General features: G+C 43.8%; 1 protein-coding gene across 7 annotated transcripts in view; it reads left to right on the top strand.

The window, feature by feature from the left end:
* Positions 1-14,393, top strand: part of LOC108440598 (SH3 and multiple ankyrin repeat domains protein 2-like) — a 285,653-nt gene extending 271,260 nt beyond the window's left edge. For 6 of the 7 annotated variants that reach the window (XM_037540113.1, XM_037540117.1, XM_037540115.1 and 3 more), the window contains one exon: positions 12,594-14,393. In XM_037540113.1, the coding sequence (XP_037396010.1) occupies positions 12,594-13,083 (490 nt within the window). In that variant the 3' untranslated portion in view covers positions 13,084-14,393. The remainder of the gene's footprint in view (positions 1-12,593) is intronic. The other variant, XM_017719548.2, reaches the window with a different exon arrangement.
* Positions 14,394-16,653: the final 2,260 nt, after the last annotated feature.

Below are 16,653 nucleotides of genomic sequence, written 5' to 3'. Positions count from 1 at the left end.
TACTGCATTAGTGCGGTAGAACTCAGGTATGGATGTCTGTGTTACTGCATTAGTGCAGTAGATCTCAGGTATGCATGTCTGTGTTACTGCATTAGTGTGGTAGAACTCAGGTGTGGATGTTTGTGTTACTGCATTAGTGCGGTAGAACTCAGGTATGGATGTCTGTGTTACTGCATTAGTGCGGTAGAACTCAGGTATGGATGTCTGTGTTACTTCATTAGTGCAGTAGAACTCAGGTATGGATGTCTGTGTTACTTCATTAGTGCGGTAGAACTCAGGTATGGATGTCTGTGTTACTTTATTAGTGTGGTAGAACTCAGGTATGGATGTCTGTGTTACTGCATTAAAGCAGTAGAACTCAGGTATGGATGTCTGTTACTTTATTAGTGCAGTAGAACTCAGGTATGGATGTCTGTGTTACTGCATTAGAGCAGTAGAACTCAGGTATGGATGTCTGTTACTTTATTAGTGCAGTAGAACTCAGGTATGGATGTCTGTGTTACTTTATTAGTGCGGTAGAACTCAGGTATGGAGGTCTGTGTTACTTTATTAGTGCAGTAGAACTCCGGTATGGATGTCTGTGTTACTGCATTAGAGCAGTAGAACTCAGGTATGGATGTCTGTTACTTTATTAGTGCAGTAGAACTCAGGTATGGATGTCTGTGTTACTTTATTAGTGCGGTAGAACTCAGGTATGGATGTCCGTGTTACTTTATTAGTGCAGTAGAACTCAGGTATGGATGTCTGTTACTTTATTAGTGCAGTAGAACTCAGGTATGGATGTCTGTGTGCAGTATTGATCACTTGGCTTATTTTTTGTGTACTTTCAATTTGTTTTGAATTGTAGGGACATTTTATAGCCTTAACAAATCATCTAAACTCATGTCTTTGCCTAAAAAGTATTCTCCTGCAGCCACATCTGGAGCCAAACATCCATCCATCCATCCATCCATTATCTTCCGCTTCTCCGGGGTTCGGGTCGCGGGGGCAGCATCCTAAGCAATGAAGCCCAGACCTCCCTTTCCCCAGCCACTTCCACCAGCTCTCCAAGGGGGATTCCAAGGCGCTCCCAGGCCAGCTGGGCGATATAGTCGCGCCAGCGTGTCCTGGGTCTTCCCCGGGGTCTCCTCCCAGGTGGACTCGCCTGTGACACCTCCCGAGGGAGGCGTCCAGGAGGCATCCTAACCAGATGCCCGAACCACCTCAGCTGGCTCCTCTCGACGTGAAGAAGCAGCGGCTCTACTCCGAGTCCCTTCCGAATGACTGAACTTCTCACCCTATCTCTAAGGGAGAGTCCAGACACCCTGCGGAGGAAACTCATTTTGGCCGCTTGTATTCGCGATCTTATTCTTTCGGTCATTACCCAAACCATGACCATAGTTGAGGGTGGGAACGTAGATCGACCGGTATATCGAGAGCCTTGCCTTATGGCTCAGCTCACAACAGACCGGTAAAGAGCCCGCATCACTGCTGACCCAGCACCAATCCGCCGGTCAATCTCCCGCTCCCTTGTACCATCACTCGTGAACAAGACCCCGAGATACTTGAACTCCTCCACTTGAGGCAAGAGCCTATCCCCGACCCAGAGAGGGCTCTCCACCCTTTTCCGCCTGAGAACCATGGTCTCGGATTTAGAGGTACTGATTCTCATCCCAGCCGCTTCACACTCGGCTGCAAACCGATCCAGCGAAAGCTGAAGTTCGCGGCCTGATGTCCCCAATAGGACCACATCATCTGCAAACAGCAGCGATGTGACCCTGAGGTCACCAAACCGGACACCCTCTATCCCTTGACTGCGCCTAGAAATTCTATCCATAAAAATTATGAATAGAATCGGTGACAAAGGGCAGCCCTGACGGAGTCCAACTCTCACTGGGAACGAGTCTGACTTACTGCCGGCTATGCGAACCAAACTCCAGCTTTGTTTGTACAGGGCCTGAATGGCTCGTAGCAAAGAGCCATGTACCCCGTACTCCCGAAGCACCTCCCACAGAATACCCCGGGGAACACAGTCGAATGCCTTCTCCAGATCCACAAAGCACATGTGGACTGGTTGGGCAAACTCCCATGAACCCTCCAGAATCCTGGAGAGGGTGAAGAGTTGGTCCAGTGTTCCACGACCAGGGCGGAACCCGCACTGTTCCTCCTTGATCCGAGGTTCGACTATAAGCCGGACTCTCTTCTCCAGTACCCCTGCATAGACCTTGCCAGGGAGGCTGAGGAGTGTGATTCCCCTGTATTTAAACTTTTACGTTTTTAAAATTTAACTTTTTTAAAAAGAGGCACCACCACCCCAGTCTGCCAATCCAGTGGCACCGCCCCCGATGTCCACGCAATGTTGAAAAGGCATGTCAGCCAAGACAGCCCCACAACATCCAGAGCCTTGAGGAACTCAGGGCGGATCTCATCCACCCCTGGAGCCTTGCCACCAAGGAGCTTCTTAACTACCTTAGCGACTTCGGCCTCAGTAATGGACAAGCCTATTCCCATGTCCCCAGACTCAGCCTCCTCACTGGAGAATGTGTCGGTGGGATTGAGAAGGTCCTCAAAGTATTCCTTCCACCGCCCAATGATGTCTTCAGTCAAAGTCAGCAGCACACCATCTCCACTATATACAGTGCTAGTGGCACACTGCTTTCCCCTTCTGAGTCGCCTGACGGTTTGCCAGAATCTTTTCGGAGCCGACTTAAAGTCACTTTCCAAGGCCTCACCAAACTCCTCCCATACACGGGTTTTTGCCTTGGCGACAACTGAAGCCGCAGATCGCTTGGCCTGTCGATACCTGCCAGCTGCCTCTGGTGTCCCACAGGCCAACCATGCCCGGTAGGACTCCTTCTTCAGCTTGACGGCATCTCTCACCTGGGGTGTCCACCACCGGGTTCGAGGATTACCGCCCCGACAGGCACCAACTACCTTACGGCCACAGCTACAGTCAGCCGCTTCAGCAATGGAGGAACGGAACATGGCCCATTCTGAGTCAATGTCCCCCACCTCCCCCAATATGTGGTCAAAGTTCTGACGGAGGTGTGAGTTGAAGATCAATCTGACAGGTTCTTCTGCTAGACGTTCCCAGCAAACCCTCACTATACGTTTGGGCTTGCCTGGTCTGACCGGCATCTTCCCCCACCACCTGATCCAACTCACCACCAGGTGGTGATCATTTGACAGCTCAGCTCCTCTCTTTACCCAAGTGTCCAAAACACATGGCCGCAAGTCCGATGACACGCCTACAAAGTCAATCATTGAACTGCGGCCTAGGGTGTCCTGGTGCCATGTGCACTTATGGACATCCTTGTGTTCAAACATGGTGTTCGTGATGGACAAACTGTGGTTTGCGTAGAAGTCCAAAAACTGAACACCACAGGGGGTTTCAGATCAGAGAGGCCATTCCTCCCAATCACACCCCTCCAGGTCTCACTGTCATTGCCCACGTGAGCGTTGAAGTCCCCCAGTAGGACAACAGAGTCTCCAGGAGGAGCACTTTCAAGCACCCTTCCCAAGGACTCTAAGAAGGCTGGGTACTCTGAACTGCTGTTCGGTGCATAAGCACAGTCAACAGTCAGGACCCGTTCCCCAACCCGAATGCGTAGGGAAGCTACCCTCTCGTCCACCGGAGAAAACCCCAACATCCAGGCACCGAGTCGAGGGGCTATGAGAAAGCCCACACCTGCCCGCCGCCTCTCACCATGGGCAACTCCAGAAAAGAATAAAGTCCAGCCCCTCTCAAGGAGATTGGACCCAGAGCCCAAGCTGTGTGTTGAGGTGAGCCCGACTATATCTAGCCGGTATCTCTCAACCTCGCGCACCAACTCAGGCTCCTTCCCCGCCAGTGAGGTAACATTCCAAGTTCCAAAAGCCAGTTTCAGCAACCGAGGATCAGAACGCCAAGGCCCACGCCTTCGGACACTGCCCAATCCACAACGCACCGAACCCCTACTACTGCTCCTCCCATTGGTGGTGGGTCGACTCATGTAACTCCTTCGGGCTGGGCCCGGCCGGGCACCATGAGTAAATGCCCGGCCACCAGACGCTCGCTGGCGAGCCCCTCCCCCAGGCCTGGCTCCAGGGTGGGGCCCCGGTAACCCTGTTCCGGGCAGGGTACACAAGTCCCGTTTTTGTGTCTTCATAGGGGTTATTATGGATCACACTTTGTCTGACCTGTCACCTAGGACCAGTTTGCCATGGGAGACCCTACCAGGAGCTTTTGCTCCAGACAACATAGCTCCTAAGATCATTCAAGCACGCAAACCCCTCCACCACGATAAGGTGGTGATCCAAGGAGAGGTGGAGCCAAACAAATGACCACAAATGATTATTTATGTATCATTATATTTTATGTGATGATTAATTGTTATGTAAATAAATGAGATTAATGATTTTTCTTCTCTCGCCTGAATTGTCCAAAGTGGCTAATTAACTAGCTATGTTTATTTATAGCTACCACTTTTTTATTTGATCACAGAGAAGAGCAGGGTTTTATTCTGCATTGCATTTTACCTACAACCACTTTTCCCATGATAACATCACAGTAACCCACAGCCTCTCGTGGCTTATTGCTTCATTATTCATTGAATTACAGTGTTTGCAGAGTCTGAAAAGTTTGATTTTTTCCATATTTTTAAAATTCTAATCTGATAAATGACAATCAACCTTTTTTCATTGTCCTCATCAACGGTGCTGATAATTCTGGACGTTCTATGTGTGGCAGGATGGGTGATCTTTGTATCAGATCATATTTACTGAGAGTTTGTTCACCTTGTGTTGTGCTCATCTGTGTCCTCATCTTGTGTTGTGCGTTGTGTCTTCGTGGACAGGAGTCTGCACTGAAGATCTGTGCAGTAAGTCTGCAGTGAATAAGCACCAAGGACTCAAATGTCTTTGTGCTTTCACTCTGCTTTGTGTGTGTGTGTGTGTGTGTGTGTGTGTGTGTGTGTGTGTGTGTGTGTGTGTGTTTTTTCTTACACATGGTCCACCTCAAAGGGGCGTTGTAACGGCCAGGTCTAGGATCCGACACTGAGCGAAAAGAGGGGTTAGATCACTGTATCATTTAACTCTTGTTTGTATTCAACTTAAAAGGACTTGACAGTTCACTGAGGGTTCTTCAGTAAAAGTCATGTATCTGTTTAGAACCATGAGTTGTATATAGAACCATTTGCATGCATAAATGGTTCTTTGCATGGTTCTTCAGATTGATGGAGAATGTGTTGTATATGGTTCTGTATTACACCAAAAATTATTCTTCTATTATTACAAGCCTGACATTGGTGCTGTATAGACCCATTTTCAATAAGATTATCTATATTCACATTAAACCCATCTTCATCAATCTAAAGAACCATTTCACAATGCAAAAAACTCTTTAATCATACAAAGGGTTCTTTGAGTGTTCATGGCTCTCTATATAACCATTTTCTTTACCGAAGAACCTTTAAAGAAACATCTTTTTTAAATGCACACATATATAAAGCTGAATATACAATAAAAGCCTTAATTCACTCAAATAAAAGCATTAATTTACCCCAACAAAAGCATTAATTTACCCAAAGAAACGCATTCATTTACCCCAATAAATGCATTAATTTACCCCAATAAACGCATTAATTTACCCCAATAAACGCATTAATTTACCCCAAGAAACGTATTTTTACCCCAATTAAAGCTCCTTAATCAACAAACACCTCAAACTTTCTCTTGGAGGTGTTTAATGAGCAGCGCAGTAGAGCATCTGTTGAACGCGTCCCATTGACTGATCAAATGCCGCGTTCCAAACCAAACTGTACTTCACCACTTCTAATGGAATATCGCTGCTGTTGGAACAAAACCTTGTATCTCCGTTTTGGTCATTTTTCAGTTTTTGACACATTTTGAAAATGCCTGTTGTCCTTTACACTGTGCAAAAATGTAATGATGAATGGACCAAAATAAACAACCCAAAATTACTGGGGGGGGGACTCTGCTTCCATTGATTTACACTAAAAGTGAAGTACATTTTGTCCTTCTCCTGTAAAGTTCCCATTTCGGAGATACAAGGTTTTGTTCCAACAGCAGCAACATGCACTATTTTACACACTATTTAGTGAGCTAATATGCGGTTTGGGACAGGCTGCAAGTAACACAGCGGGAAATCTCTGCTGCTTGGATTTCAGCTTTCATTTATCACTACAGCAACAGCAACAAATCAAACAAAATCAAAGCAAATCAAATGTATCAGTTAATACATCTAAAACATAATATTAAGAAATATAAAGTAATTATAACAAGAAAAAAATGTGTTTTTGCTGGATTAGTTCTGGCTTCATCTCATTACAAACTGCCACAGCACAGCTGAATGAACTTGATGTTACCTGCCAGAATGGCAGCAGTGCAATTGTGATGTCATCAGAGTACTATCAATATTTATGCATCAGTGAGTTCCAGCCATGCAAGCTGATTGGTTGAGAGGCATTCTAACGGTGCTGTTATTTCACCATAACATCACAGGTTTCTCACAAACACTGTATCACTCCGCTGAGATGATGTTGCTAAGCAACAACTTTGACAGCTGTAGGAGATTTTTACTTGTTTTTACTTCTTACTTTGCCACTTAACAGAAAACAGACACTGTTAAGGTCACATTTGACTGACAGCCAATTTGGTCAGACTCTGAAGATGAGACAACACTAAATTTCCAAACTGTCATCACCACTGAGCAGCTTTTCAGTCTTCAGCTGTGACAGAAGAACAGCTAAACAACCTGGAATCAGCCAGAAATGAACCCAATACCATTCGCCAAACTAAACGGGCTGTAAGAAGCTTTACAGACTGGCTGGAACAAAACAACATTAATACTGATCTGGAAAAACTGACCAAACTGAGCTGAACCTGATATTGGGTCAGTTTTATGGCTCAGTCTGATTTGGTCAGGCTCTGAAGATCAGACGACACATTTGGTGAATTTGGGAAGGAATTTTTCCACAAAGCATTTAAACCCTTTATTTAGTCTGGACTCCTACAATGTTGTGTGTTTGGTTCTCCAACAGTTCAACAGACTCATCCTCAAATTTCTGTCTTGGCAACTATGGCAAAGATAAAGTGACTTACCTTTCTGTGGTGGCTGAACTGATATGAGCGCCTGTATTTCTAAGATTAATAACTGTCCGGAACTTGTTTTACGCTCTTACACACTTCCGCTTCTTGTGAAAAGGTCTTTCACCACAAAGTCACGATTTCTGCTCCACCAGAAGAGAACAGTGAGGTGAAAGTCCAGGTTTGATGGTTCAAACTACTGTTTAACTTCAAATGACGTATCTATAAATGCCTTTAACAGCTAATCGCCATTAATCATCAATGAACGATACAAAAAACCTGTATAGAGGTAAGACTTTTGTCCATGTTGTGCTTGTCAGTGAGTTTGTGTCTTTGCTCTGTTAATAGGTTTTGCTGCCAGACTGTGATGTGAAGCTTCATTTGGCTGTGAAATGCACACACGCTCATCCTGCTTTTGTGCTGAGCAGAAAGCCGAGATTCGGCAGTGAAGCTCCGACTGTAGTGATGAATCGAGTCATTTCTGCCTCACAGCTGTTCAGCTTAATTGCTGTGGAATATGTGCAGCTGACACAGTGCACGAGAAACAGCTTCCTCTAAGAACTGTAAAACAACCGCTAGAGTTCGGTAATCTGCGATTTACTCTCATGCAAAGCTGCCTGTGTTTGCAGACTTTGTGAAGAGGTGTTTTTACAGCCGCAGGGATTAGAGGAGTTACTTAAAATGATTTTTTTGAGAATTAAAAGGAGTTTATTTGTGTTTTTCTGTTAAAATCTAATACTGCATTTGTGTGTGTGTATGCGTATATGAGGGCTGGGAGATATATAAGAATAATTTCAATTATATTTTCTTGACAAAAATGATCAAGATTATATCACCACACACACCATCTGCTGGAGCTTAGACCTTCAAACCCCATTTTAAAACCCCTAAAAAGAAATTACTTTTACTGTTTGGTGATGTGGTGGTGGTATTTTAGTGTGTGTTGCGCTGGTGCGAGTGGATCAGACACTGCTGGAGTTTTTAAACACCTCAGTGTCACTGCTGGACCAAAAATATCCAGCCAACAGCGTCCTGTGGGCAGCGTCCTGTGAGCAGCGTCCTGTGGGCAGTGTCCTATGACCACTGATGAAGGACTAGAGGATGACCAGCACAAACTGTGCAGCAGCAGATGAGCTATCATCTCTGACTTTACATCTACAAGGTGGACCGACAAGGTAGGAGTGTCTAATAAAGTGGACAGTGAGTGGACACAGTGTTTAAAAACTCCAGCAGCACTGCTGTGTCTGATCCACTCAGACCAGCACAACGCACACTAACACACCACCACCACGTCAGTGTTACTGCAGTGTTGAGAATGATCCACCTCCCAAATAGTACCTGCTCTGTGAGGGTCCATGGGGGTCCTGACCACTGAAGAACAGGGTAAAAATGGCCATGCAAAATATCAGAGAAACATTTTTACATTTACAGCATTTAGCAGACGCTCTTATCCAGAGCAACTTACAAGACGTGCTTTGTCTATCTAGAGAAAGTATCTTTGCTAGTTACCAATAGGTTAGAGAAAAAGACCGTCCTAAGCTCAGGTACTGCTAGAAACAAAAGTCAGTAGATACCCAGAAAAAAGGAACAGAGTTGAACACAGAACTCTGTGCCATACAGTGCAATACAATACAATACAAATAATCTACAATACACAGTGCAGTACAATAAAATATGTAAGTGCAGATGGATGACAGTCTGTAACTGTAGAACTACAAAGTGCAGCTATACAGTAAGTGGAGCTGATAAAATGGAAAGTGAGTGCAGAAACAAGAAGATGGTCAGAATGTTATGCCTGATCGGCATAACTCTGCTACATTAAAACTCACCTTTGGGTCACAGCACAATTGCACCCTCTGGTGTCTCTGCAGGGAAATTACAACCTGCTTCATTACATTGTGTTCTAAATGAAAATGTTCTGTGGTTTTTGTTTGCTTGTTGTGAAACAATCTCTGAAGATCTCCCCACACACAGGTTTTGTTTTTATACGGTGTCAGGACATGAGGTCGTATACAGCTGTATGCTACCATAACATTCCCTGGTAACAGTAAGTTTTTGTTAGTTTACTTTCCATCAGAAAACCAACACGTGTTCTACAGAGAACATATTTAAATATAGAATTTTCTGAAAGCTTTAGTGCAGAATTTTTGTATGTTTGAATACATTAAATTTGGCAAATAAACAGTGATTGTGCAGAAGTGTGTCTCTGTAGAGGACGTGAAACATTTTTCACTTAGAAAATTAATAAAGCGTGTAATTTGACCAGGAGGCGCAAAGTTTTGTATACAACTGTATATATTTTCCAAACCTAACTCTAATCTTAACTATCAGAACCAAAAAGAAGTGGTTTTGCTTTTCACTTTTAAAAAAGCAAACAAAAAACTGTTTATAAAGTCAGGAGTCAGTTTTACTGCAGTCAGATTTTTTGTCCTGAAAATGTATAAACACACACACACGTCTTGCTATACATATGAGGACATCCACAGACTTCTCTTGATTTTTGTGTTACTGTAGTTAAATAACACTACACCTAACCCTAACCCTAACTTTAACCTCAGTATCCAAGAGGCAATATTTCTGCTCTTTCAGTTTTCAAATAAAAAAAAGTAATTGTGGTGAAAACGACGTTTTGCTCGTCCTCACTTGAGTAAAAATTTCATATAGTCCTGTCATAGTGAGGACATGGGGTCCTCACAAGTATAGCACTACAAGAACACACACACACAGGCTGATATCTCTTTATATAAAGCTCGTGTTCACGACGATCAGGGTCAGTGTGGAGTGGTAGCTGGGTCAGGCTCTGAGGGGCGGAGCCTATTTCTGCCTCAGGTTCCCATCTGTCACACTACCCATGATGCCTCATGCTCCACTTCTCCTCACGGCTGGGTAAACTTGGAACACACACAATCTTACACACTCGTGCTAGTATGTGTTTGGTGTGTGTGTGTGTAAGTATTTCTCCTTGTGGAGATCAGCCAAACGTCCCCACAACCACAGTGTTCATGTTTTCATCATCCTGGGGGGATTCGGACCCCACAGAGAGATAAAAACACACATACACAAACACAAATGTCCATTTTTAAAACAGTATCTCTACCGAGGAAACGTTCCGTCTTTTCCTATAACTTTCAGCATCTCTACCGTGGAAACGTTCCGTCTTTTCTTCTAACCTTTGGCATATTGAGGAAACTTTCCGTCTTTTCTTGTAAATTTCAGCATCTCTACTGAGGAAACTTTCCATCTTTTGTGGCCTGTGCACATTTTTTAATGAATCAGGTTGTAATTATCCTGCAGAGACAAACTTTCAGCATCTCTACAGAGGAATCTATTTCTCTAACCTTTGGCAATTCCACAGAGGAAACCTTCCGTCTTTTCCTGTAACCTTTGACATATTGAGGAAACATTCCGTATTTTCCTCTACCTTTTGGCATATTGAGAAAACGTTCCGTCTTTTCCTGTAACTTTCAGCATCTCTACTGAGGAAACGTTCCATCTTTTCCTCTGCTTTTTGGCATATTGAGGAAACATTCTGTGTTTTCCTCTAACTTTCAGCATCTCTACCGAGGAAATGTTTCGTCTTTTCCTCTAATTTTGAGCATCTCTACCGGGGAAACTTTGTGTTTTCCTCTAACTTTCAGCATCTCTACCAGGGAAATGTTCTGTCTTGTTTGTTGGAAATGAAAGAAAAGTAAACTCACATTTTTAACCAGTAATGTTCTAACAGTTATTTATTGGTAAAGGGAAATTCCACTGATTTTTCAAAATTCCTCCATAACTCCAGTGTGTGAAATTTTACTTAGCATCCAGAACCACCTGAGAACCTACAGGAGTCTTCTGAGTTTATATGGAATGTTGATGGAAAATAGTGGAAAATCTGGAATAATACGTTTTCTTTGGAGACTATTTTGCCGCACAGCGCTCTGCATGTCTCCCTCCACCATGAATGGAGTTAACCAGTTAATTATGCAGGAATTGTGAAAAATTGAGCAGGTTAATCCTTTGAATATATAGTATCTACAGTTTTTGGAAACAGATTAATGAACTGGGATTCTTTGTTTATTTGCTCATTCCTAGCAGCCTGTTAGAGCCAAGACGATACAGGCCATGAAAATCCTGTTGTTTTTTTTTTTCCTTATCCAATCTTAAAAGGCAGTAATCTTTCAACTAAGTCTGAAGTAATGAGTAGCAAATCCACCAGAGATTAAGAAAAAGGCTCTCCCGAGGCTCCGTAGAGCATCTACGGAGCACATTTTTTAAGAGTGTAGACTGGATTTGTGTGTGAGAGTCACTAGCATTCATACTGTCTGACATTAACTGATTATATTGTCATTGTTATTATTATTAAATGCCGACAAGTTGACAGTGTACCTCCAGCTGGTTATACAGACTAATTTAAATTAATTAAACTTTAAGGGTTTGGAGCTCTCCTTTGTAGCGGAGAGCATCACAACTTTTCTGGCTGAGTAATCTTATAAAAACAAATCTTCATTGTTTGCAGTGTCACCAAATGAGCAGAATTATTGGTTTGTGTCCTTTTTAAGTCTTTAGAGGTGTTAGTGAAGGAGTTTATTATAACATCTGTTTTAGCAAGTTTCTTCAGGAATGTATTACAGTTGCCAGTTCAATCCCCAGAGCTGACATTACATGACTGAGGTGTCCTCGAGCAAGACACCTAACCCCCAACTGCTCCCTGGGTGCTGTGGATAGGGCTGCCCCCCGCTCTGGGCAAGTGTGCTCACTAGTGTGTATGTGGTGTTTCGCGTCATGGATGGGTTAAATGAGGAGGTGAACTGTCCCTGTTGTGGGATTAATAAGGGTCACTTAATCTAAAAAAATCTAATCTTATCCTTTGAATTGTATTGAAAGTTCATGATAAATGGACAGAAATGGTCCAAAGTTACTTGGGCAAAAAATCTTATTACAAGTTTGGAACGTTGCTTCCCCTGTAAAGTTTCCATTTTGGAGACACAACGTTTTGTTACAAAAGCAATGATATGCTAGTTTTTCCTAAAACAATGCATTAAACCAAGAAATACTTTCAGAGTTTTAAATCATAAAATTAAATTCATGATTTTTTTTTCTCAGCTGATTTTGCTTCATTCTTGATTTGGTTTTGTTTCACTTGATTTTTGCAGTGCAGTCCTGCAGAGAGAAAGCTGTAAAACATTCAGTAGATAAAGTCCAGCAGGATATTTTGTACATATTTTGTTTCTTACTTCTCTCTCTCTCTCTCTGTCTCTCACTCTCTCTCTCACTCTCTGTCTCTCGCTCTCTCTCACTCTCTGAATCTCTCTTTCTCGCTCACACTGTCTCTCTCACTCACTTTCTCTCTCTCTCTCTGACTGTCTCTCACTCTCACTGTCTCTCTCACACTCTCACCATCTCTCTCACTCACTCTGTCTCTCTCACTCTGTCTCTCTCTGACTCACCATCTCTCACTCACTCTCTGACTCTGTCTCCCTCATTCTCTGTCTCTCTTTCTCTCACTCTCACTTTTTCTCTCTCACTCTGTCTCTCTCTCTCTCTAGGGAGGCTGCCTCAGGTACCCAAAGGACCACCACGGTGACCTTCGCCATCCCGTCCTCCCCGTCCTCCAGCCTGCCTCCACACGTGTCCAGCCCAATTTCATCGCCCCCCTCTGCAGGCCATGCCTCTTCCCTACCAGGCTCGGCCTCTGCCTCTTCTCCCACCCTGACGGACGTGTTCGGCCTGCCCACTCCACCCCTGGGCAGCCTGGGCTCGGGCAGCAGCCGCTCGCCGTCCCCACTGACCCTCCTGCAGGCTGCCTCCAACAAGCCATTCGCCAACAAAGCCATCCTGCTGTGGACGAAGCACGATGTAGCTGACTGGCTGGAAAGCCTCAACCTGGGGGAGCACAGGGACGCTTTCATGGACAACGAGATCGAGGGCTCCCACCTCCCCAATCTCCAGAAAGAGGACCTTATAGACTTAGGAGTGACCCGTGTAGGCCACCGGATGAATATAGAGAGGGCACTCAAGCTGCTACTGGACAGATAAGGGGGGGTGGGGTCACATCATATATTTTCTTTTGCGGACCAAGGCACTTTTTTCAACTCGGGTTCAGTGGAAGAGACGCGTTTGCTCGCGTCCTGTGCGCCCCCCCGGGTGGCCGGATATCTGTCTTTTGTGCCCCGAGTTGAAAAGACCTTTAACTCAAAGCGGTCGAGTAGCCTACGTCATGAGCGCAACCAATCAGATGAACGGGAAGGCGGGCCTTCGGTGACAGTTGTTAGACGTGGAGCAGGGGCTGCTGGTTGCAGTCACTAGGTACCCTGAACTTTTTACGATTTTCACGGAGCGAAATTATCACAACATATCGAAACGGTAGCTGGCCAGCAAGCTAGACATCACAAACCAACTAGCTTCCTAGATGCTAAAACGCAGCTGATACTATTGTTGCTTGGAAACAAAAAGAAATGGAACCAGAAGCAGAATCGTGAAAAAGGATCCCCCTTAAGGGAGGGTCCAGGGCTTTCCCTTTTTATCTCCATCTCTCTATTTGTCTTACATGCTGACCTGGTATGCGGTCATGTGGTTAGCAAGGCCGAACCAAGGCAGGAGGACACTTTGTAAGGACGTCCCTCTTGCGACTCTTCCACTGCTCAGAGTGGCAGTATCCAGGAAAAGAAAGCTGCAGAGATGAAGCTCTGGTCTGGTAAGGCCTTGGTCCAGCACAGATTGGTCACTTCCTTGGTCGGATGCTGCTTTTCTGTTTTCAAAACGATCATAAATACAGTCCCACAATAACGGTGCGGTATATCGTTTGTAATTGGTATCATGATTTCACTCTTTGTGATGCTGGTTTTGCAGGAGATTCTAAATGATTACAAATGAGCCTCAAACAAATCCCACATTGAGGACTCTTCCAAACAATCTGGGAAATTCCTGATCAGGGTTTGGACGAATGGCAACATCAAGTAATCAAGGCAAGTTTGTTTATTGCGCACATTTCGTACACAAAGGCAATTCAGTGTGCTTTACGTAAATAAAAGCACAGGGGAATATCTAGAGGAAAGTAGAGAAAAAAATTTTAAGTGATACAAAGTGCTTTAGCTTAAAGAACTGGAACAGTTTATTTATAAAGGATGTATAAATAAATATAAAATACAAAAATAAGTAAATAAAAGGCTTTAGTATTATTGAAATAGCTTATTAGAGGTGATGTAGGATACGGGCTCTTTAAGGTTCTATTAAAGGGCCCATATTGCTCTTGTTGGAAGAAAATCTCATATGTCCAACATGGTAACTTCACAGGAGAAGGAAAAAAAACCTACTGTAGTTTTAATGTAAGTCAATGGAACTGGAATTTTTTCAGAATAATTTTTGGGCATTTCTTTTAGTCCATTCATCATGACATGTAATATGTAACTGGTACTTTCAAATTATGTCAAAAACCCGAAAAACAGCAAAAATGGAGATCCGAGGTTTTCTTCCGACGGCAGCCATATGCTACATTTTTTTCCCTTGAGATCCACTTCCATGACTTTTTTTAACGTTTGTGTGCTTTTATGTACCAAAAATGGTCATATATATCACATTGACCATTTTCTAACCTCTTGTATCTCAAACATTCTTATTTTGTTGTTGTGCCTCTAATACTGATGTGTTAATGGGCTCTGTTCTGATTGGCTGTGCCTCATTCAAAAAGCACTCCTTATAACTTAAGCAAGAGTGGGTGGGGCTAAACTCCTTTTAGGGGGAATGGACCTTTTTTCACAGTCACTGCGTCGTCACATCCGGCTATAAACAGTAGCATTATCGAACTTTAACAGAGTGGCAGCAGAGGGTCTCAGATTATCAGCATCCCTCAAAAATCGTCCTTCGTCTTCAGCTCGGTTAATAGCAGAGCATTTCGCATGTCTAACTCCTTAACGTGAGCAGAAAGGCTAGTCTGACGTGGCTGAAGCTCCTCGTAAAGAACTTAGCATTTGAATCTGCGCGTCTCTGCATGGACTCTACCACTGGGAGGAGCTCAGGAGCAGCCTTTTAAACGGAAAATGCTGAGGCAGAGAACGGTGCCACGCATGCCACGTCTGAAAGAGCGTCTCCGCGTCAAAGCAGTTGCATTTAGACGGCGGAATGTATTCCATAAAAATCCACAGGAATCTGCCTGAGACGGCTTCAGTGGAGTGGAGCGGATTATTATGTTCAGACCTCACTGCGCTTTACTCTGGAGAAAAAGTCCAGCAGGTTTAGTTTTTCCTACTCAGTCCATGTAAACCTTAGCAGCGTTAGCGAGAGCCCTGAACACCGTAACCAGCCGTGAACACCATAACCAACCCTAAACACCGTAACCAGTCCTGAACACCGCAACCAGTCCTGAACACCATAACCAGTCCTGAACACCATAATCAGTTCAGAGACACAGCGTCGTATTTCTACAGTTCAGTTACTGATCAAGCTGCAGTGATTGTTCCTCAGGAGTTTTAATCAGACCTCTGTGACTACCATCTCCGGGATTTTAAACCCACCAGTGAATGAATGCCTGTCTTGGAGCATTTTAATCACAGATGTGAGTAAATCTGTCCTCTTTTTTGATTGGTTGCCTCATTAAAAGTGACATGACGAGCAGAGCTTTTCAGCTGAAGTTGAACATTTTTAAACCTGGTTGAGTGGAAACTCAGGTGAGGCTGTTCAGATGAGGTTTTGGTGCATTAGAAACGCAGCGATGTTTTTGGGCAGTATCAGCCATTGTTTACGCCGTGAATAGAAGCCGTTTAATGCTACTATTTATGTTTCCGCATTGACGAACATGGAAGTGTGAAAGTGGCATATAGACGGATGTATGTAAATGAGTTGGTTCTCATGACATCACAGAAACAGTGAATCCAAAGCGGGATGTTTTTGCAGCTTAGTTTCCAAATACGGACTCTTTCAAATTTACATTCTTTCAAAAAAAGTGTGGTTTTCCATGACATTGGTCCTTTGAAGCGAACTGTCGGACTGTCTCTGTTCAGCTACAGTGTAAGCAGGTCCTCAGAAAAGATTAAGATAAATGTGGTCCAGTTATGCTCTTTATTGTAACTGCTGCCCTGAAAGTTGCACACAAACATTTCCAGACGTGCACAATTTCTATTTATTTGTTGAATTTAACATGTAGGGAAAAAATGGGTGCCATAACTACTGCACAGCTCTCATTTTACGGTGTATTTGTTTCCCTTTGTGCTGAATTCAGTAAAAAAGCTAACTCTGCAGAAGTGTGAGAACCTCGGTAGAGGATGTGTAACTTCTTTACACTTCGACTGTGACCAGGGGTGCACAATCTTTTGCACATTTACACTGTAAGGGGGAAAAATTTCTTAAATATATCAAAAATATCAGGCTAACATCAGTGCTGCATTTACCAAAGAGGTGCATCCACTGAGCACAGACTCAGTACGATCTCCTGTTGAATCCTGTAGAAACTATTTAGACAGCAGTGGAATACAGACCGTGTAACAGTCAGCTTTAAAGGGACATATCACAGAAAAACTAATTTCACATGCTTTTTTTTCCCCAGTCCATCTATGGAACTAATTTACATAAACACCGGCCTTAAAATTGCTTTTGTGATGTCACAAGCACCAA

The sequence above is a fragment of the Pygocentrus nattereri genome, chromosome 7 (assembly GCF_015220715.1).
Source record: "Pygocentrus nattereri isolate fPygNat1 chromosome 7, fPygNat1.pri, whole genome shotgun sequence".
In the NCBI taxonomy this organism is placed as follows: domain Eukaryota; kingdom Metazoa; phylum Chordata; class Actinopteri; order Characiformes; family Serrasalmidae; genus Pygocentrus; species Pygocentrus nattereri.
Note: the sequence above shows the minus strand (reverse complement) of the source record. Positions and strands in the feature narration are given on the sequence as shown.